Here is a 24,413-nt window from a genome sequence, read left to right as displayed (position 1 = left end):
TACTGTAGTCCAGCAAATTCTTTATATTTGTAGAAAAATCCAAGAACAATATAGGCTAAACTGTTGATCAGAAATTATAAGGTGTACAACTTTGCTTCCGCCGTTTGCCTTTAGGTAGCGACAATGGTACGTAGCGGTCGAAAGAAACAGATCGCAGACGTCAGGCAGTTAGCTTGGACCTCGGTCAATATAACCTCATTCAAACATTAGTCGATTTGTGTCTGCATCATAAAGGTGGTCTTGATTGAAAATGTCAGTTTACGAGCCTAATTCTCATCATTTGTGGGAGGTGTTACTGTTTTGTTTCAATATGAAGAAAACAGCAGCTGAGTCTCGTAAACCGCTCTCAAGTACATATGTTAAGGATGTTGTCAGTGAAAGAATGTTTCGTGAGTGGTTTCAACGCTTCAAAAATGGCGATTTTATTGTCATAGGCCGGCATAGTGGTGGAAGTGAGAATGTTTTCAAAGATGCAGAATTGGAGACATTACTGAGTGAACACTCACATCAAACTCAAGAAAAATTGGCATGATTAGTGCGAGTGACACAGCAAGCCATTTCAAAATATCTCAAGGCTACGGGCATGATTCAGAAAGAAGGAACTTGGGTCCCGTGTGAACTGAAACCAAGAAACACAGAACAGTGTTTGTGTGTTTGTCAACAATTGCTTCAAAGGCAAAAACGGAAGGGATTTGTGCATCGCACTGTGACCGGGCATGAAAAATGGGTTCATTACGATAACCCTAAATGCAAAAAATCATGGCGACAACCTGGCCATGCTTCCACATCGAGGGCCAAACCGAATATTCACGGCTCCAAGATCATGCTCTGGATTTGGTGGGACCAACTCAGCACCGTGTACTATGAGGTGTTAAAACCAAGTGAAACAATCACAGGTGCTCGTTATCGAATGCAATTAATGTGTTTGAACAGAGCATTAAAAGACAAACAGCCACAAAACAGTGAGAGGCACGATAAAGTGGTTTTGCAGCATGACAACGCTCGACCCCACGTTGCAAAAAGAGGTCAAATCACACTTGGAAACGTTAAAATGGCAAGTCCTACCCCACCCGCCATATTCTCCAGAGATTGCTCCCTCTATCACCTGTTTAGATCAATGGCGCATGGCCTGGCCGATCAACACTTCCAATCTCATGAAGAAGTCACAAATTGGATCAATTCGTGGATTGTTTCAAAAGATGAACAATTTTTTCGATGCGGGAGAAAGTAGTGGCCAGTGATGGAAAATACTTTGAATGATACGTGTGTAACCAATTTCTTTCTTTAAAGCCTCAAATGTTGGGGAAAAAACGGCGGAACCAAAGTTATACACCTTGTACATAGAAACACTTTCTTAAATTATTAAAAATGCATGCAGCAGAAGACAAATTAGCCTGGTTGGCAGGTAAAAGGTATAGTCTGTTGAATGTTCGAGCCCATGGCCTTTGTTAGCAGTTGGCACACGTATTATTTTGAGTCTTCTGCGCTAAATATTAATAAGCCCACATATTAATTCCTAAGATTATCCATCTTAATGGATTATATAATTTTATTTCTTTCCATAAGGATTTTACAACCAATCATACCTCATTTGATGTTTCATTTACACATTAAAACAGCAGTTGCCTCAACAATGAACGCTGTCCTGGGCTGGAGACAAATAAATCTCTTTGAGGTGATGACCATAGCTGCTTCAAGCAACGCCTTGTTTGAAACACTTCTCAAGTAGCCTTCCACTACTCATCAAAACTAGAAATGTCTTTGTTTCAGGTTGGAAGTTACATACCCAAGTTTTACATGTACAACTGTTGTCAGATATTCTGCAGTCACAGAACAGTATAAATCACTTGGAAGACTGTTTTTGATTTAATGGATGTAGCCCTATTGTCTATTCTAAACACAAAATACACTAAAGGTTGGGGAATCAGAAATTAGAAGCTAGAGGAATTTTTTATGATATACACAAATAAAAATGAAGTTTCGGCATGGTGGATGGTACAGTCTAAAGCAATGAAATGAGAACAGCAGAAAACAATCCATTTCACTAAGACGAAATTACTTAAATGTGCACGTATGACCTTTTCTTTTAATTTAATGCCTGCTATTGTAGCCAAAACCAATGGAGCATAAAAAACTTTTAAGATTAACTTCAGCTGTAAAATCTATATGTAACACAGAATATATCATAATGTTTGGAATATACACTAAAAATTGGGTCTCTGTCAACAGGTATACAGTTTATTGGCTTTCACAAAGATTTTTTAAATAACTTAACAATGAAAGACTTCAGTAATACTTAAAAATGCATAACAAAAAATCCCATATAACCATGTATGTCACAATAGTAGTAATATGGTTGTGTGGTGAAAACTCCATCGTATCCAGAATTTATACATTTCAGCTTAATTTAGGCCAGTGTTATCATGTACTGTCACTTAATTTGTCACATGCAAGGTAAGTTGTGTAGGTGCCCAGTTAATTATTTTGAAAAAATCCGCTTGCAGCTTTCACTTGAAGAGGAAGCTGGAACAGCACAGAAAGTATATACATTTTTGCTGTTACTTTATGATAACATAGACATACATATTTATTGATACACTGGTTTCCAAAATTAAAGCAACAAACAGAAAATTTGCAAAGTTGTGTTTACTTTGTCAAAAAACAGCATAAACAGATGATAGTAAAGTAGAAAGAATGTAAAAAATACGGAACATAAACAACTGCAACATGCATAACAGTAGAAAAGAAAGTTCATTTTTTCCAAATTAACAGATTCAGCAACACATTCAGACAACTGGTTAATGTGCCCAATATGGGATGGGACCACCTCTGGCAGCAGTACAGGCATGACAATGATGGAGAATATTGTAAATGATGTCATCAATATCATGTTGAGGCAATAGTGCCCATTCTTCCTAAAGAGCTGCTCACAGATCTTGGAAAGGGGTTAGTAGATGCTGACGTGATGCAACTGTGTCCCTAGTGCATCCCAAACTTGCTCCATGGGATTCAAATCGGCAGGCCACGCCATTCATACAAATTCTTCCGTTTCCAAGAAAATATCAACTAGCTGTGCTCTATGTGTTCGAGCATTATCGTCCATCAATACGATGTCTGGTACCATAGCATCTCACAAGCAACCCAAATTGAGGTGCCAAGATCGCGTCACGATACATGATAGCATTTGAATCTTGCCAATTCAACCGTACAAGTTCATGAACAGGTTTCTGATTGGTCTACATAATCCCCGCTCACACCGGTCTCTTTCCACAATGTTTGGGTCCCAAAATCATGTTCCACATTTCATCTAGATGCGAATCAGTCAAGAATCGCTCTCTAAACCAAATTGGGACTCATCTGTGAAAAGAACATTGGCCCACTGTTCGACCGTCTAGGTGACATGTTGACGGTTCCACTCTAGATGTTCCCTTCTGTGGAGGCACGACAGAGGTACACGTACAGAAGGTCTCCAACAATAAAGGCCACTCTGCCTAAGGCTTCTGTACACCATACAACATGTCCAGTGGAAGCTGTGAGGTCAGAAGCCAGTTGTCGTGCAGTACTAAGGCAGTACCATTGTCCCCTTGCACCCAAATAAAGATCCTCTCTTTCTGATGTTACACATGGTCAGCCCTGCTCTGCTCTTCAGGATACAGTTTCGGTCTCTATGAACTGTCATCACATCCAAAAAAAGAGCAGAACAATTCACGTTAAGCCATCGGGTCACATCAGTTTGCGACTGTCTTGCTTCCATCCTTCGTATGTCCCTCTACAAGAGTCTGGTAGGCGTCTTCACTGTACCATGCAACACCATCTACGACTGTGTACACAGCGATTTTGGATATGTGACTACCCGGTGAATACTACCCCATTTGACAGGTGATCTGACATCATCACTGGCACGGTTGTTTGTTGCCCAGAATGCCATCTTCCGTGTAAACATGTCGTGTGGACATCTGTTGACAGTTTGTAAGATTATATCATGAATTAGACACAGGATGGGGAAATAGTGATGTGCTGCATTAATTTTGGACACCTGTGTATTTTCATCGATTTACATTACCTTCTTGTCATGCAAAATTTCTTCCCCAAACCTAAAGCATAAATTATTCTCTTTGTAACATTTTCTCCTGATGTATCCTACATATTCTTACATAATGACTAATGATCTACGGCTTGATTTGCAGCAAATAAGGCAGTCAAGTAAAAACATTAACAGCTCATAAGTAACTTAGTGACTTAATCTGAAATGTCAATAATTTTCCTTCCAAAAGCCATACTGAACTATTCATGTACAAACTTTACAGTATGGCATGGAGAGCTGCATCAAACCAGTATCAGGACTGAAGACAACAACAACAACAACGACAACGACAACAACAACAACAACATTTTATCGATACAGTATACATTGGCCTGATTTTCTAATCGAATGTCATTGCCATGCAACATAATGATCTACAGAACATTATGATAATGAGGCTGAACATCTCAGAACCAGTCGTGGGTCATTAAGTGTTAGTAAAATACATAGGAAATAAACAGCAGTAGCAACAGTTATTGCACTGATGATACAGTCAAGCCTTGGTCTGTGAGGAAATAAATTAAATGGTACAAAATTGATAAAATGTTTTAAGAAATCTACTATTATTAGCAATTCCCAAATAAATAATACTATGTCACTGTGTAATAGATATAATTTAGAAGTTGCACACAATATGTATTCTAATTGTGCCAGGTATCAGACTCTCATCTCTTTCTGATTTACTGTTGCTATCTAATTATCTCGTCCTATAATAAATGTCTTTCTGATTTAACGCTGCTGTCTACCTACCTTAGGTCCACACAAGTAACTCTTCCCTGCAATTGAAATACTGTTTTTTTTAAGTAATTTATGCATCAGTCAGTATTATTTCTTTTCATTATACCTCTGTTACCAAAACCATACTCTTGGCTATGATAGTCAGACTCCTCCTGTAAACTGTGGTTGCAGTTCTGATACCTTGTAGATGATGTAATGTATGTTCTTTTTGCACTACAACTGCACCACAGTTTGATGTTTAAAGGTTCCACAATACACATCATGTTTGCTACTATCTTGACACGTTCAATGAGCTGTTCTTTAACATCACTTTATTGGTATATCTCAGTTTGTTTTTAGGCTTTACTGCATTGATCCTTTACAGGTATTTCAAATCTCTATACAAATATCCATACACTATTACTGTGTTCAGTATGTGTTAAGCTACACAACTCATTATCAGTTTTGTTTTTTCTGTCATTGTACAACAGATCTGAAGATTGTCACTGTTGGCAAAAATAAGTAATCTATGGATATTTCTTTGGGAGCACCAACTGGATGTAAAGAGAAAAATTTCTATACTTTCTTTGTAGCTGTGTTCTTCAGTGATACTGCTGCAATTCATAAAAATATTGCTATGGAACAAAGGAGAAATGGTTTGCACCAATTGCAAGTGGAGTCGACAATGAGTCACCATTAATTACAATATGGTGCTACTGATCCAGTGATAGGACACCTAGATTACAGATATCAACCTGTTGCTTTAGTAGGGGAAAAACAAATGAGAATGATGTTCCAAGGTTGTGACATGTCGTACGGAAATGTTTGAAGAATTTTTAGCTTCGTCAGTTTCACATCCTTAAGCTTCGAATTTTATATTCCACAAGTAATAAAGTAGCCAATGTAATATAAGGAAAGATAGATTACAACCAAAGACAAGTATTCCTAACACACTGATTTGTTTCAAGTACTTCCAATAGCACATTGGGGAGTATATCATAGATAAAAATGAAATGGAAATATATTAATTCCTGCATAAGAGCAGTATTTTTCTGACAATTATTTCCGTTAGTAAGTAATCCTGAATTATCAATGGGTATAATCCATGAATACAATAGACCACAGTACCTAGAAAAATCATGACTAAAGTTTATACTATGTACCTGAAGAGATTCACAATTCGCTACTTTAACTTGAAACTATGTGATTGTAAAACATGAAATACGAGTTTCAATAACATTTTGCTAAAATAAAAAAGATTGATGGAATTCACATATTTACCTGTATGGGTATCCATGAGCCTTTGATCTAAACATAGACAAAATTAAACTGAAGAAAGCTGCAACAATAACGAGACCACCTATTGCAATAATTCTTCGTTTTCGAACATCTCCTTTCTGCACTGCTGCTTCTGTTATGAGCACCATGCCTAAGACCACAAATGCATCTGAACACAGCTAAGGATGAAGACAATCTTGTAACACTGTTCTTGTAAACATACAAGATAGTACTCTACTATACATTCAGTTAAAATGAATTATTTGGCTCTTCCTATCTTCCTCGTCATTTTTCCGTGCCACTTTCCTTCTCACAGAAATTTAATTTCCTGTCTGTCGCAATGGTACTTCATACAACTTAACTACCCGACCAATCAAGATGCTTAATCTCTAAACTTATGCTAACCTTGAAGTATGAGGCACTATAGAGAACCCAAAGTTTTTGGGCTTCGAATGGCAAGGTACTTTTTTGACAACTTTTTTTTTGAGAAATGTGACTTCAAAATTTCAAATCATTATTTTATTTTAACTTAGAGTATATTTGGATGAATTTATGTATAAATTACTGTAACTGAGCTTAAGCTGTTTTTCTTACACGTTATTTGACACCATCATATTCTTTGTAATATAGGTAGGTTTAATCTGTAGTTTGTTAAATCTTCACTGATAAAAATAAGAAAGACATAACAAATAAAAATTCTAGCTGCCTTATACAAATATTTAACCAGTTATTTTGGAATTTTTATTTCATATACAGGGTGAAGAAAAATTCATGCACTCGAACTTCACAGCATGATTTGTCACATACTTGCAATACAAAAATGTCTGTCATAAAATCTTTCCAACACGTATTTCCAGCAGAAAATGGACGTTAATAACTGGCAATCTGGCAACGCTGTAATAGCATGTACAGTAACAACCTCTGTCTGCAGACAGCAATGGTGTTGTGCAGTTGGTGCAGTGTATAGCATGCTGGAGGTTGAGGGTTCGATCCTGGGTCGAAGCATATTTGTTTTTATTTTTTAAATGTAGTCTGCATGGTACTGTATCTGGCATCTTAATCGTCATATAGCGACTACAGTGTGTCCTCTACAAAAAATTTGCACTTACATTCTACGAACACAGAAATACAATTGTTTTTGCCAATCAGATTTTAAAGACACCTTTTACATGTCATGGACATGAATTGTTCCACACCACTACATCTACTAGATTCCAAACCTGTTTTCCGTGTATCATCCCCCAATGGTCCCATTGATTAGTACAAACTATTATTCTTTATACATTCAGGTCCATTACATTTCATTAGGGCCTTGTGTCACCAGTAGGGCTAGCAATGTGCTCTGCAAATAATTTCCAAACTCTGTTACCATCTGTATGTATTATCACCTTGGAACCACCAATTACGACTTTTGGCACTGAGTCAGATAATTGCATGCTGTTTAGTAAGTATCATCTTTATGCATTACTATTATTATTGTCATTAGTATCATTGACTGAAATGTGGAAACAACACGTCCATTACCATTAGGGAAAAAGTATAATTCTAAACAAACATTTCAAAATTAGCAGTGTTGGGATGATTTGTACAGAACAAAAGCTGTAAGAGAAGTGGTGCATGGTAGGCGGACCAGCCTGCTGCGGATAATGATGTGGTTTTACTGCATGCGCTGTTCACCAGACAGGGACTAGCTGCTAGTGGAGTAATGTGCCAGTGACAGACTCAATGTACATTTGTACACATATCGCATTTTCTTCTTGTGGTATACTAAAACAGTGTGGCAGAAATATGGCATAGACAAGCAGTGAATATGTGGATAAGCTCCTGGTTCAAGGTACATCGGGTAACAAGGCTGGTGTTGCCACTCATGAATACACTGCTAGATCCTTGTTGACATCATCCAGATAAAAATGTGTTTCGTCATCTGGAGCTTTGCCTTCGGGAAGTCCTACAGACTGGTCAGCTCCAGCTACCGAGGAAGCTGTTCTGGAGGTCATACACCATGACCCTAGTGAAGTACACGTAGTGTAGCGAGGCAGCACTGTCACTGACGTCTGCATGAGTGTGGTCTGCACCTGTACCATTATTCTTTAATGCAACACCTACATCCTACAGACCGCCTTCTGCCAATGCAATTCTATGAATGGTTCTAACAACAACAGTAAGCCAATGATGACTTCATAAAAACTGTAATATGATCAGCTGAAGCAGCATTCACTAATGAAGATGTCTTCAATACGCACAATGCCCATCACTGGTGTGATGTTAACCTGCATGTCACCCGCGACCATGGATATCAAGTTCACTTTGGCATCAATGTCCGGGTTGGAATACTGGGATGCAGGAGTTTGGGTTCCTAGTTGTTGCTTGACCAGTTGACTGCACAAAGGTATCATGCATTCCTCTCAAACTATTCACCTGACACAATGAAAGATGTTCCACATCTTGGTCGGCAGAGGTTAGCAACAATGTTTAGGCAGAAAATTTCCAGAGAAATGGCTCAGATAGGGAGATTCAGTTGTATTGCCTCTGCACTCGCCTGACCTAAATCCCCTTGATTTCTTCCTATGGGGACACTTGAAGGAGCACATATATTCTACTCCACTGACATATGGTAGAACTAATAGCATGTGTTCATGCTGCTCTTGTATGTGTGGGTGCAGCCTTGATGCAAAGAGTCCAGAGCTGTATGATCCAACAGGTCACACAATGTTTGATTGTTTGGAAGTGAAGGGGGGTCACTTTGAGCATTTGCTCTGAGGACAATTTATTCTTTTGTAAACTTCTTGCGATCATTAATACGGAAATTAGTATTGTCACTGGTTGTCACATCTGAAATGACGTACTGCATGTAGTATAAATGATTAGTAGATGTTGAGTTATTTAACTGTGATACCTTTTTAGCATCTTGAAATTGATATTGTTTTTGTAGTTGTTCTGTACTATGACAGGTCATTTGTTTCAACTGTGTATTTTTGACTTGTCTGAGCACATTTCTGTTATGTTCACCATTACACAATATTGTATTATGTAAATGTCAGGTACAGGTGGCTTAAGAAATGGTGCATAGTATTATATGGCAGAACTAGCAAATAAAAACAAACATGACATGGCCCAGAATCGAACCCCCAACCTTCTGCATGCTAACCCAAAATACTATCCACTGCACAAACTGCAGAGCACTTTGCATATATGCTGACAGAGGCACATATTGTACATGTGATTACCGTGTTGCCAGATTGCCTAACTTTAACATCCATTTGCTGCTGGAAATATGTGCAGGATGGAATTTTGTGAGAGATATTTTTGTACGGTTAGTATGTGAGGAATCGCACTGTGAAGTCCAAGTGGGTGAATTTTTTTATCCTTGACACTTATATATGAAAAAACACTGGTCCCAGAACAAAATAAGCTAACTTACTGGTGAAGTACGAATTAAGTGTATGATATTCAAGGCAAAACTGACAAATAAAATTTGAACATACATTACAATTATGACAAATATTATTCAACAGCTCAGAGAGAGTAGCTAGTCACTTTAGCAACTAAACTTGATCACGTGATAAGGTACACTATTATTCAAGTGCAAAGTGTAAAATGCTGCAAGTTGTTATTTTGCAATATAAGCATAGAAATCAGTCACAAAACGCCTTTATGCAGAAGTGACTTGCTGTCAATTATCGCAACTGTCACAAAAAAAGATGCAACATGCTTCCAATATGTTAAATAATTACAAAATAACAATATGTAAAGTATCTAAGTAAAAGTTCAACACAGAGTTGATTTTCCTCTTTCCCCAATAAGAAATCGCAAAATGGAAGGAGTAAAAGCAACCACTCACTGTAAAGATGAGGTGTTGGGTGGTCAACAGGCGCATAAAGAAGACTGATGTTGTTCTGTGTTCTGCTTTCAGACAAGATCCTTCTTCTCTCTCTCACTGGACTCGCATTCGGGAGGATGACGGTTCAATCCCGTCTCCGGCCATCCTGATTTAGGTTTTCCGTGATTTCCCTAAATCGTTTCAGGCGAATGCTGAGATGGTTCCTTTGAAAGGGCACGGCCGATTTCCTTCCCAATCCTTCCCTAACCCGAGCTTGTGCTCCGTCTCTAATGACCTCGTTGTCGACGGGACATTAAACACTAACAACCACCACCACCACCACCACCACCTTCTTCTCTCTCTCTCTCTCTCTCTCTCACTCACACGCACGCACACACACACGCGCACACACACACACACACACACACACACACACACACACACAATGTCCATTCCCTGCTGTGTACCTTCTGAGAGAGATTTTTAGGTGGAATGTAGAATGGGTTAGAAGAGCAAGGAAGCTTGGAAGGATTGGGAGGAGAGGGGAGTGCAGATGGCCCACCAAGGTGCAAGCGTATGAAGTTCAGTGTGGCAAACATTAAATTTTTTTGGTGAGGGGGGATAGGGGTGGATATAAAACAGAGGAAGAAAGAGACAAGGAAGTTCAGTGGAGGTATGGAAACAAAAGGTAGAAGCAGGTGTGGGACAGGTGCTAGCGGAGAATGAAGGGCTAAAAGATATGTTGGAATGATGTTCCAATGTATGTAATTTTGAGAGGTTGGTATGGGGCAGGGATTGGGTACTGGGGCTCCAGATAGTAAGGGATGTGAAGCAAACACTAAAGAAAGCATGTTGTGGTCAACAGAATGACCTGTCACTGGCTAGTCAACTTTGTTTCTGGTTATAGTTGGCAGTGGCCATGTATTCTGGTGGACAACTACATGGTCAGGAGTCCACTACACACAGGAGGCAGCTACACGGGTAGTGGGGGCTGTGTGGGAGGGACTGGGCGGTTTTTTAGGTTAGAGGATCTCAGGGGACCACAGAAGGGATGTCCGTCTAAAAGTGGGCAGATAAAACACAGTAAGCTAGCTGTAGAAACGATTGGTATTGTAGTTGTAAATTGTTGTAGCTGTGTTGGGAAAGAATCAAAGCTCCAAGCCCTAATAGAAAGAACTGAAGCTCAAATAGTTGTAGGTACAGTGAGCTGGCAAAGCCAGAAATAAGTCAGCCAAAATTTTTTCAAACAATCTAACAGTGTTCAGAAAGGATAGATTAAATACAGTTGGTGGTGGAGTATTTATTGCTGTCAGAGGTAGTTTGCCTTGTAGCGAAATTGAAGTAGATAGCTTATGTGAAATAGTGTGGGTAGACGTTATACCTGACAATCGGATTAAACTATTAATTGGATCATTTTAACGACCCCCTGACTCAGAAGATATAGTTGCTGCACAGGTCAAAGAAAACTTGAGCCTCATTTCAAATAGGTACCCCCACTCATATAATTATAGTTGGTGGTGACTTCAATCTACCCTTGATATGCTAGAAAAATTATACATTTAAAGCTGGTGGCAGGCGTAAAACGTCATCCGAAATTGTACTGAATGCTTTCTCAGAAAATTATTTTGAACAATTAGTTCATGAGCCCACTCGAAGCGTAAATGGCTGCGAAAGCATACTTGACCTTTTAGCAACAAATAATCCTGGACAAATAGTGAGTATTGTGAGGAATACAGGGATTAGCGACCACAAGGCAGTTGCTGCTAGGCTGAATACTGAAACACCTACAACCATAAAAAAGAAACGCAAAGTATATCTATTTAAAGAAGCTGATAAAAATGCTCTTAACGCCTTTTTAAGAGACAGTCTTCGCTCCTTCCGATCTGATCATGTAAGTGCAGAAAAGCTGTGGAATGTTTTCAAAGAGATAGCATCGACAGCAATTGAGAGATACATACTACATAAATTAATAAGTGATGATACTGATCCCCCATAGTACACAAAATGGGTCAGATGGTTGCTGCAGAAGCAACGAAAAAAGCATGCCAAATTTAAAAGAACGCAAAATCCCCAAGATTGGCAAAGTTTTAGAGAAGTTCGAAATATAGCGCGTACTTCAATGCGAGATGCTTTTAATAATTTCCACAATGAAATTCTGTCTCGAAATCTGGCAGAGAACCCAAAGAGAATCTGGTCATACATACAGCACATCAGTGACAAGAAGCAGTCAATACCTTCACTGCCTGATAACAACGGTGAAGTCACTGATGGCAGTGCCACTAAAGCACAGTTATTAAACACAGTTTTCCGAAACTCATTCACCAAAGATAAAGTAAATATTCCTGAATTCCAATCAAGAAATGTCTAGATGAGAAACATAGAAGTAGATATTCTCAGTGTAATGAAGCAGCTTAAATCACTTAATAAAAGCAAGGCCTTCGGTCCAGATTGTGTACCAGTCAGGTTCCTCTCAGAATATGCTGTTAAATAGCTCTATATTTAGCAATTATATACAACCACTCACTCACAGAAAGATCTGTACCCAAAGACTAGAAAATTGCTCAAAGTCACACCAATACCCAAAAAGGGAAGTAGGAGTAATCTGCTGAATTACAGGCCTATATCACAAATGTTGATTTGCACTAGGGTTTTGGAACATATACTGCATTTGAATATTATGAAGTACCTCGAAGAAAACGATTTATTGACACATAGTCAGCACGGTTTCACAGAAAATATTGTTCTTGTGAAATACAACTAGCTCTTTATACTCATGAAGTAATAAGTGCTATCCACAGGGGATGTCAAATTGATTCCATATGTTTAGATTTCCAGAAGGCTTTCGACACCGTACCTCACAAGCGTTTTCTAACCAAACTGCGTGCCTACGTAGTATCGCCTCAGTTGTACGACTGGATTCGTGATTTCCTGTCAGAAAGGTCACAGTTCGTAGTAATAGACAGAAAGTCATTGAGTAAAACAGAAGTAATATCCCGGGTTCCCCAAGGAAATGTTACTGGCCCTCTATTGTTCCTGATCTGTATTAACGACATAGGATACAATCTGAGGAGCCATCTTAGATTGTTTGCAGATGATGCTGTCATTTACCGTCTTGTAAGGTCATTAGATGATCAAAACAACTTGCAAAATGATTTAGATAAGATATCTGTATGGTGCGAAAAGTTGCAATCGACTGTGAATAAGGAAAAGTGTGAAGTTACCCACATGAGTACTAAAAGAAATCAGCTAAATTTGAATACGTGATAAGTCACACAAATCTGAAGGCTGTAAATTCAACTAAATACTCAGGGATTACAATTACAAATAACATAAATTGGAACAATCACATAGATAATATTGTAGGTAGAGCAAACCAAAGACTGAGATTCATCAGCAGAGCACTTAGAAGGTGCACCAGGTTTACTAAAGAGACTGCTTACACCATGCTTGTCCGCCCTATTCTGGAGTATTTCTGTGCAGTGTGGGATCTGCATCAGGTGGGACTGACAGATGACATCGAAAAAGTACAAAGAAGGGCAGCTCATTTTGTATTCTGGCGAAATAGGAGAGATAGTGTCACAGACATGATACGTGAATTGGAGTGGCAATCATTAAAACAAAGGCGTTTTTCGTTGGGACGGGATCATCTCATGAAATTTCAGTTCTCCTCTGAATGCGAAAACATTCTGTTGGCACCCACCAACATAGGGAGAAATGATCATCACGATAAAATAAGCAAAATTAGGGCTCGTGCAGAAAAATTTAAGTGCTCATTTTTCCTGCGTGCCGTTCGAGAATGGAACAATAGAGAGTCAGCTTGAAGGTGGTTCACTGAACCCTCTGCCAGGCACTTTATTGTGAATAGCAGAGTAATCACGTAGATGTAGATGGTGGTCATGCTCACATAAAAGGCTTTGTAGAAGTTACAGCAGAGTTGGTATTCATCAATGATTCACTAGTGGCCTAGAATCTGATAGGGAAGAATATGCTAGTTCAGGGACAGAGAAGGTATGCTGGATGGATGCATAGGAGATGTGTTGCATAGTGATACAACTGATAGGGGAGGGGCTTATATGTGCCAGCAGGTAGGAGCAAGATATTTTGTTCACTGGATGGGCACTGGAATACCACTTCAGGTGAAGTGGGAAGGTTGTTCCTCACCTTAGGGTATTTGGTAATTGAAGCTCTTGCTGAGCATTTGGTTAAGTTGTTCCAGTTCATGGTGATATTGGGTACTGGGGGTGGTCCTTTGCAGCTGGTTTAGTGGTTGTTAGAGAATTTGGGGCATACGCAGATATGCCACAGGGGATCTATTTGTGGACTAGGATTGGAGGGTAGTTTGTGTAGGAATACTGTGCAAGGGACTGCTCGCCACAGCTGATGTGACATCCACAGGTGGCCACTTGTTTTGATGTGGAATGAATTACAGCTATCAAATTTTAGGTTCTGTGGATGGTTAGCTGTACAGAGGTTTTTACAGAGCTATCACAGAGGTAAAGTTCATGGCTCAGTAAAGTAGCATACAGTTACAAGAGTATCAGGTGAGACCGATAATAGAAAAGGTGTCGAGTCTGTTGAAAACTGAGAATAGAATGTACTGGCTATAATTACAGGTCATTACTACACCATCAATGAACCTGTATGAGACAAGGAGTTCAAGATCTTGAAGGCTTAGAACATTCCATTAATGTGACGTACAAACAGGTTGGCATACGAGATGTATTACAAAAGAAGGGGAACTTTTGATTTTTGAAAATAATTATGCAGGGTGAGTCAAAAAGAACTTTAGAACTTTGGAAACATAGATATTTATTGAGATAACTTAGAGAATCGACAGATGTGTCATTTTGCAACAAACAACCTCATGTCTCACTCATGCAGTGCATCAGTACCCCCATTCCAGCATCAAGATCACCAGTGTAGTGCACACTTAAAACGGTTACTTTCAGTGGTGTGGAGCTTGCTCATTGTGTGTTTTGGTTTCATGAAACAAACTCTGCAACAACTGGTTGGCATAAATTTCACATTGAATACAATAAAGAAACTCCAAGCAGGCCTACAATTTAGCTCACCTGCAAAATTGAATCTATGCAGCCGTTGCACAAGTTATGCCAGATTTTCTGAAATTAGTGTGGGAAGAAACTGATTAATGGTGGGATGTTTGTCGCTTTGCAAGTAGTAGTCACATCAAACCAAGGAAATACATGAGACTTTTATGTGAAACTTGTGGTTGTTTGCTGCAAAATGACAATCTACCAATCCTGTAAGTTATCTCAATAAATGTCTATATTGTTCCAAAGTTGCAAAGTTCTTTTTGATTCATTCTGTATTTGTTGGTCTTATCATAAACTTATGCCAACACTTTTTCCAGTCCCCCAAACAGTTGTAGAACTAGGTCTTTGAGATAGCTTTTAGCTCCCTCAGCAATGCGTTTTTAGTTTTATTTAGGTTTGAAAAATTAAGCCTTTTAGTCTATTCTTTATTTTTGCAAACAGAAAAGTATCATATAGGACCACATCTGGTGAATATGGAGGCTGTACCATCATTACAGTATTTTTTTGGCCAAAAATTCATGAACAAGCAACAAACTGAGAGCAGGTGTATTATCGTGGTGAATTATTTCACCACAAATCTGGGCATTGTTTTCAGATTGCTTCAGGCAAACAGCATTGAATTTGTATGTAGGATTTCTCAGTGATAATTTGATTTTATGGCAAGAGCTCCTGGAGCACTACAGCCGTTAAAATTGAAGAACACAGTAAGCATAACCTTCACATCTGCTCCCATTTGTTGAGCTGTTTTTTTTGGTCTCGGGACCCTGAATTCTTCCACAGGGAAAATTGAGACTTAATTCTCATGTCTTATTTGTAACCTCATATTCTGTCACCTGTTATGACACGTTTCAATAGTTCTGCAAGAGTGTTGACTTCATCTTGTGTCTCTTGAGCAACTTCCATGCACTGCTGTTTTTGTTCCCAGTTCATCAAAATTTTGCTGTCACAGGTTTCACATCCAAAACAAACAAACAAACAAACAAACAAACACACACATACACACACAAACACACACACACACACACACACACACACACACACACACACACACGCACGCACGCACGCACGCACGCACGCACACAAAATCATGGTATGAGCCAACTGATATGCCAATAACATCAGCAACTTCTCTGATTGTGATTTCACAATCATTCCTTTCAGTTTTCCACGATTTCAGTGATTGATGTGCTGGGACATTGCAGGGTGCTTGTCATCTCCAATGTCTTCATGAGCTTCATCAAAAGATTTGCAGCACTCATAAACTTTGTTTTACTCATAGCAGACTCAATAAAACCAAAATTTAACATTCTTAAAATTTTCTGCATTTCATCCCATTCTTATAGAAACATTTAACATACATTCCCTGATCCACTGTATAGTGGAACTGAACCAGCGTTACCAATAACCATCAGACATACAACAACAGTACCAATTTCTATAGAAGCCAAAGTCATTTTACTGTAACATTTTTAATGTGGTACAACAACTGAAACAACAAAATTAAAACAAGGCTACTACTGCTCCACAGAACTGTTGATTTTCATGTTCAACAACAAATAAAACATGAAATTACAATGAAATCCAGAACATAGCTGCTTACAGCTGTTGATAAATATCAACGGGGACAGTTGAAAATGTGTGCCCCGACCACATTTGAACCCGGGATCTCCTGCTTACATGGCAAATGCTCTACCTGACTGAGCCACCGTGGGGACACAGGATAGTGGGACTGCAGAGACTTATCTCTGGCATGCTCCCCATGAAACCCACACTTCTAACTTACTGTCCGCACACTACATTTGTAGTGTCCCTGCCCACTATAATCATTACTCGCAGCAGTCAATCTACCGATTCCCATAAGAGTTTGAACAATGTGAGTGCATCCGCACTTAGTAAGATTATTGGCCAGTAAGCCTTATATATATGAAAATACCATCTTCATACAAATAAAACAAGCACACTGGTGGCCCACAGTATTCTCATTTCCGCCAATCAGTGCTAGCAATGCACTGTTGGTCCAGTTTTAAATTAACTGCAATTTCCATAACTTTTTGTTAACACACGAATTTTGCTATCTTAAAAGTAACAAATGCATTCCCTTTGCTTCGATTGTCAGCAGTGTAATGATAGTAAACTGTAGCAATCGACAATGAATGAAAATCATGGATAGAATTCTGTTTTGATGCATGAATCTCCAAATTCACAGTTCCTAATTAACTCATACAGGTGTTAATTTTAAGTTAATGGTGATACATGAAGCACAGGTCATGAACAATTGTATTTACAAAGAAGTTTCGGTTTCCCAGGCGCAAATATTTGTAGGTAACTTCAGATGAAGAATAAATTCACAAGCACCAGATCTACACATATAACTTTCAGGAGACCAAAGCAGGGAAGGTTCCAGGAATTGGAACAGCATGTTGCATGGTACATGAGAGAAAAGAATTCGCAATTACTTGAGAAGTTAACAGTTGTAGATGTACATGCAGATGTAAATGATGGTGCTGAAGATAAAGAAAGAAGAGTCGAATCTGCTGGGGCTCCGTGCATCATGAGCCACAGAATCCAAAGAGAGCATGGGCTGGGACATGAGGATAAGTTACACCAAAGAACAATCCTAGCCCAGTGTCTTCTTGCAGCACAGGATAAACAGTTGTTTTCATTTCAGCATCCTGTAATGAGTCTCACCAATATTTGCTAGGCCATATGAGCAATGCTAATTATGGTGGTTAATTTTAATATGCTATTAACTGTTACAACTGATGTAAAGGGCATCTAAAGTGTTCTTAACAAGTTCTGCAAACAAAAAGGCCAGAATAACAGTCATTCTGAATGCTGAGACAGGTTGCAGGAAGCTGACTCCATATATGTGTTGTAACGTCAAGCTGAACAAATATATTTCTAGGACTACACAATACATGTAAGTCACAGAGCATGTAAACAACGTAAGACAAGTGTACACTGTAACAGTCAAATCAGCGCTGAGTCCAAGTCTAGCGGCTGCTGGCTGGCTGGCTGGCCGCTTAGGTGGCGTGGCTGCCGCATGGCTGGCACACAGCGCCGCATGTAGAGGACGCGCGTAACTGCGCGGCGGCACTTTGAAAGATCGGCGAGTCGCAACACTTTTCCCCTCTTTTTGCACTGGTCTTGATGGAGGTGGCCTGTAGATTACTAACGTCCATAGGTGTTGTTTGACTGGCCATAAAGTCTCAAGGAGGAGGCTTCCCGTACGGACAGAAGTGTCCCCGATGATAACGGGTCGAGATGACAGGAGACGTAGGGGTCGAATCTGCTGGGGCTCCGTGCACCAATCTGCCCGTTGCGGCAAGTCCGGTTGTTATAACAGGAGACATGGGTGATGTGTCGGCATCCGTAGGAGAAGGAGGCGAGTAGAGTTGCTCCGACAGATGATGGTCTTCTGGTTCCTACATGGGCACGTCTCCTGGTGGCGTCCGTTCTTGTGCTGGCACCGAGATGATGGTGAGAGGGCTGCGTTGTGAGTAATGAGAGATGCCAAAATCCCGAGCGTCAGGTAGAGCCGAAGGTGGTGTAGCAGCATTTGGAACGGGCGTTGCCGGCACAGAAGGCCGAAGCTGGCTCGAATGGCGCACTGCAACACCCGTGTCTGTCTGGATTTCATACAGGTGTTGGCCACGGTGTCGTAAGATGCGGCCATTTTGGCCACCTGTCATATCCCCATACCCATACAAGGTCGCCGGCGGTGAACCAGCCAAGCGAAGGCACCCGCAGCCGTGAGGTGGAAGGCCGCAGAACATGAAGTAGCGTGCGGGGCTGTCGGCCATGTAAGAGCTTAGCCAGGCTGTGGTCGCCCATGGGGGTGAAACGGTAAGAAGCCAGAAATTGGAGAAATGCTTCATCAGCAGCATAAGAAGTCAAGAGTTTCCTCATCTGAGCCTTAAATGTGTGGAGCAGTCATTCAGCCTCACCGTTTGACTGTGGATGGAACGGAGGGACCGTGACATGCATGACGCCGTAACGGGCACAAAAATCCGCAAATTCGGAAGAGGCAAATTGCGGACCACTATCAGTAACAAGAGTAGAGGGAAGGCCTTCCGAAGAGAATATGCGAGCTAGAGCATTGGTGGTTGCCGTGGTGGTAGGCAACGTGCAACGGACAATGAAAGGAAAGTTAGAGTAGGCGTCAATTACGAGTAGTCAATAAGTACCTAAAAAAGGTCCTGCGAAGTCAGCATGAATACGCTCCCAGGGCTTCTCAGGCGAAGACCACGGTGACAAAGATGACTTCGGGGCAGCGGCCTGTGACGCACAAGGGCCGCAGGCAGTGACCACGTGTGCGATTTCAGAGTCGATGCCGGGCCAGTACACATGACGGCGCGCCAGAGATTTTGTGCGAGAGACACCCCAGTGCCCTTGGTGAAGGACGCGCAAGACCGAAGCACGCAAAGACACAGGTACCACAACACGCCGCAAAGCATTGTCGGTGGAAAGGAGGATAACACCATCCCTAGCCGTGAAGCGGTAGCGCAAAGCATAGTAGTTCCACAACGGATGAGAAGTCTTAGCGGATGGACAATCTGGCCAACCCTTCTGAATACAGCGTAAAACCCGGGAGAGGGTAGGATCAGAACCCGTAGCAGCCGCCAGTCGGTCCCTGGTGATGGGGAACCCATCCACAACCCGCTGCTCAGCAACATCCAGGTGAAAACACAAAAGTTCGTCCCTATCGAATGCCAGATCAGTACCCATGGGAAGACGAGACAGTGCAACAGCATTCGCATGTTGAGCTGTCGGCTTGAAATGAATCTCATAATTGAAATGAGACAAGTAAAGAGCCCAACGCTGGAGGCGGTGTGCAGCCTTGTCGGGAAGCGACGTTGATGCATGAAACAAGGAAACAAGTGGTTTGTGATCCGTAACAAGATGAAATTTGGTTCCATAAAGAAAAACACCAAACTTATGAAGAGCATAAATAATGGCCAAAGCTTCTTTTTAAATTTGAGAATATTTTCGTTGGGCATCCGTGAGCATTTTGGAGGCATAAGCTATGGGTTGTTCAGAACCGTCAGAAAAACGGTGCACAAGGACTGCACCAACCCCGTATTGAGAGGCGTCTGTGGCAAGAACAAGATGTTGGCCAGGTCAATAAGTAGCCAGTTTCAGCATAGTCTTCAAGTTCCGGAATGCCACATCACATGACGTGGACCAGTGAAAGGGCACGTTTTTATGCAACAGGCGATGCAACGGCTGAGCCACCGAAGCCGCAGACAGTAAAAACCTGTAATAGTATGCTATTTTCCCCAAGAAGGCCTGCAGTTCCTTAACAGATGTAGGGCGAGGAAGGGACCGATCGAAGCGACAGTTTGCTGAAGCAGACAAATACCATCCCGAGAGAGTTGAAACCCCAAGTACGTGATAGATGCCTGAAAAAATTTTGTTTTCTGAAGATTACACTCAAGACCGGCAGTCTGTAAGATATCAAAAGGTGTGCAGAGATTCTGAAGATGTTCTTCAGCGGTGGAGCCAGTGACAACAACGTAGTCCATGTAATTGATACACCCAGGGACAGGGAGCAATAATTGTTCCAAGAATCGCTGGAAGAGAGCAGGGGCATTGGTAACCCTGAATGGCAATCGTTGGTATTGATAGAGGCCGAAAGATGTGTTAAGGACCAGACTCTGCCAGGAAGCAGCGTTGAGAGGAAGTTGATGATAAGCTTCTGACAGGTCAAGTTTAGAAAAATACTGGCCTCCAGCAAGTTTAGTGAACAATTCTTCAGGACGGGGCATAGGGTAAGTGTCGATGAGGCATTGAGCATTTACAGTGGCTTTGAGATTGCCACAGAAACAAACATCACCATTCGGCTTAGCAACGACAACGACAGGAGAGGACCATTCATTGGAAGTGACAGGAAGCAAGACCCCTGAAGCAGTGACACGATCCAGCTCTCGTTTGACCCAATCACGAAGGGCCACAGGAATGGGCTGAGCCCAAAAAAACTTTGGCCGAGCAGTGGGTTTGAGAGTGATATGAGCTTCAAAGTCGTTTGCCCGGCCTAACCCAGGAGAAAAAAGGGACGAAGATGTCATCGACAAGGAATCCAATTGAGCATAAGGAATAGCATCAGAGATATTGACAGAGTCATCTATGGAGAACCCAAAAACGTGAAAGGCATTGAAACCAAAAGGATTCTCTGCGTTACTCTGGTCGACCACAAATACGGGAACAGTGCGAGCGATGGATTTGTAAGATACCTCAGGATTAAATTGTCCCAAGCGAGAAATCTTCTGTTTATTGTACGTCTAATTGCTGAGTGACAGGTGACAGGATTGGAGAACCCAACTGAAGATACGTCTGAGAATTGATGATAGTGAGGAATAACTTCCCTGAAAGGGAAGAAGTACCATTGACAGACAACACAGAAGCAGAATCAGTGTCACGTTCATGAACATCAGGTATGCGGTCAGATTTGCAAACGGACGACACATGACCCTTCCTTTTGCATTTGTAACACACGGCCCAACATTGTGGACAATCTTCTCGTGAATGTTACGTAAAACACTGTGGACATGAAAGAGTTGCTGTGGGTTTTGCTGCAGTTTCTTAGAGGTTTGTTTACGGTTAGGCCGAGGCTGCACTTGGGAGTGTACTGCGGCCACGTCGGCCGGCGGGGACACGCTGCACGCTTCGTCAACAGTGCACAGAGGTTTTACTTCCCCGACGTCACCCCATGCCTCTATTTGCGCCCCAGCGACGCGTGAAATTTCAAAAGACTGAGCGATGGATAGGACTTCATCTAGAGTCGGATTTGCCAACTGAAGGCACGTTGCCTAAATTCTTTGTCGGGCGCCGATCGGATAATAGCATCCCATACCATGGAATCGGCGTAGGATTCTTTGTGAACTTCAGTAACAAATTGACACTTTCTACTGAGGCCGTGAAGTTCAGCAGCCCAAGCGCGATAGGATTGATTCGGTTGTTTTTGACAACGATAAAAGGCAACACGAGAGGCTACCACATGCGTTAGCTTTTGAAAATAGACGGACAGAAGTGAGCACATTTCAGCAAAGGACAAAGACGCAGGATCTTTCAAAGGAGCAAATTGCGACAACAACCGATACATTTGAGGTGAAATCCATGACAGGAACAGAGACTTACATGTTTGTTTGTCCGCGACATTAAATGCCAAGAAGTGCTGTCGAAGATGTTTTTCGTAATCAGACCATTCTTCCGCTGTCTCGTCGTAAGGAGGAAAAGGAGGTATAGACAACGATGAGACATCGCATTTGATGCCGTGACGAAATCATGAATCGCAGATGTGAGAAGCGTTTGCTGTTCAATGAGACCTTGCAATAGTTGCTCTAAAGTAGCCATGAAAACCAGTGGGTCAATGACGGAAAAGAAACATCCACTACCTCGTTGCCAATTGTTGTAACGTCAAGTTGAACAAATATATTTCTAGGACAACACAATACATGTAAGAGCAAGTAAACAAAGTAAGACAAGTGTACACTGTAACAATCAAATCAGCACTGAGTCCAAGTCTAGCGGCCGCTGGCTGGCTGGCCGCTTAGGTGCCGCTGCTGCTGCATGGCTGGCAGACAGCGCCGCATGTAGAGGATGCGCGTAACTGCGTGGCGGCACTTTGAAAGATCGGCGAGTCACAACAATATGGTCCTTGGCAGGATAACTATACCAAAACAGAAATTTCTTGCAGGCTGATTAATTACATGGCACTAAAATGGATGAAGGTTGTTTGGAAGAAAATACTGGGCTATTTTCTTAACAGAAGGAGAATTCTGACAGAGGACACCTCGACCATGATGTTAAGGATCTGATATCAAAGAATAACACAGATCTAGAAATCATTCTGGGGCATGACGCCATAACTTTTTGAATGCTGTTATGACTAGACTTTCCAAGGCTCACCCGCTACAGGTTTACAGAGGGTGACTACTCTAAGACCATATCTTCACTTCAAAATGGATCAGGCAATTGATCATTATCACCCAGAAAAGAATCTCAAGTGAATCCATAAAGGAAGGCTTTTTTTAAAAGTGTTACATTTCAGAAGTCATGGACAGTACAGAAGATGGTATAATGTGGGAGGACTGCTAAGAAAGAAGATGAAATGGCAGCAGGCTTACAAATAAAAGTTTATTCTCTTAGATAGTAAGCAAAAATGTTAAAGCGAGAATGCTTGTGACCTTTTTTCAAAAAATTATACTTCAATTTCTATTACCAAAACAGGAACAGTTAAAAAATAATATATGCTCACACAAGCGAGTGTTAAATCTTTTCTGGCTGATCTTAAGATATCCCATATCAGTCTATAATTCAAAGTAGTCAGAATTGCCCAAAAACCATTAGACCTCTTTGAATTAGAAGGTTGTCTCATATTTAGGGTTGCTTATCGTCACATAAATATTGTAGTTTTAGGTAAGGATATAATATAGGATACAGAAGAGATGGATGAGGCAAAGTCTGTAACTAAGGAGAGAAGGAGGAGGCAAACCAAATAAAAATATGAAGTGAAGAAAATGAGAAACACGAAGGAGAGCCAACTGACAATAGGAGAGAGTAAGTCTGATATTGTCAAACAGCAAACAACATATTTCATAGAACATATCCAAAATCCATTCCATTACATATTGTTCTGTCTAAAATAATTTTCGTGGGTAACACAAATTAGATTTGTATGAAACTAACACTAAACATTAATTATTACAAATACACGTTTTTTCAATACAATGTACGTTCTCTCCAGATACCTCACTCTTATGACCCTACAGAAGAAAACTTATTTATCAACTTATTCTCCCATCCATCTACATTCAAACTATATTAATATTTTACATTGGTGTCACTTGAATATTTCTCATTTATTCCATTGTTTGGTTAATCTATATTTTTTCCCCATTTCACTACCTTCCTGCCTTCTCCTCCCTAACATTTTATTCCATTTCTTGAGGTTGGTATCACATCAAATTTTTTTAGTGTTCTTTTGTCTCAAGTTTTCAGTCGAGTTAAATGTCTTGTGGATGGGAGTCATTTTTGATATAATGATACTGACTGAAGCTGCTTAATGTGAATATTTACAGGGTTATTACAAATGATTGGAGCGATTTCACAGCTCTACAATAACTTTATTATTTGAGATATTTTCACAATGCTTTGCACACACATACAAAAACTCAAAAAGTTTTTTTAGGCATTCACAAATGTTCGATATGTGCCCCTTTAGTGATTCGGCAGACATCAAGCTGATAATCAAGTTCCTCCCACACTCGGCCGGCGCAGCATGTCCCCATCAATGAGTTCGAAAGCATCGTTGATGCGAGCTCACAGTTCTGGCATGTTTCTTGGTAGAGGAGGTTTAAACACAGAATCTTTCACATAACCCCACAGAAAGAAATCGCATGGGGTTAAGTCGGGAGAGCGTGGAGGCCATGACATGAATTGCTGATCATGATCTCCACCA

The 24,413-nt window shown here is 40.7% G+C and overlaps 1 protein-coding gene across 1 annotated transcript in view; it reads right to left on the bottom strand.

Annotated features, from left to right (window-relative positions):
* Positions 1-2,216: 2,216 nt before the first annotated feature.
* Positions 2,217-24,413, bottom strand: part of LOC124607437 (tumor suppressor candidate 3) — a 47,712-nt gene continuing 25,515 nt past the window's right edge. The window contains exons 7-8 of the mRNA XM_047139766.1: positions 6,083-6,248; positions 2,217-2,523 (exon numbers count right to left, since the gene is read on the bottom strand). Of these exons, the coding sequence (XP_046995722.1) occupies positions 2,508-2,523; positions 6,083-6,248 (182 nt within the window). The 3' untranslated portion in view covers positions 2,217-2,507. The remainder of the gene's footprint in view (positions 2,524-6,082; positions 6,249-24,413) is intronic.

This window comes from Schistocerca americana, chromosome 3 (assembly GCF_021461395.2).
Source record: "Schistocerca americana isolate TAMUIC-IGC-003095 chromosome 3, iqSchAmer2.1, whole genome shotgun sequence".
NCBI classification, from domain to species: domain Eukaryota; kingdom Metazoa; phylum Arthropoda; class Insecta; order Orthoptera; family Acrididae; genus Schistocerca; species Schistocerca americana.
Note: the sequence above shows the minus strand (reverse complement) of the source record. Positions and strands in the feature narration are given on the sequence as shown.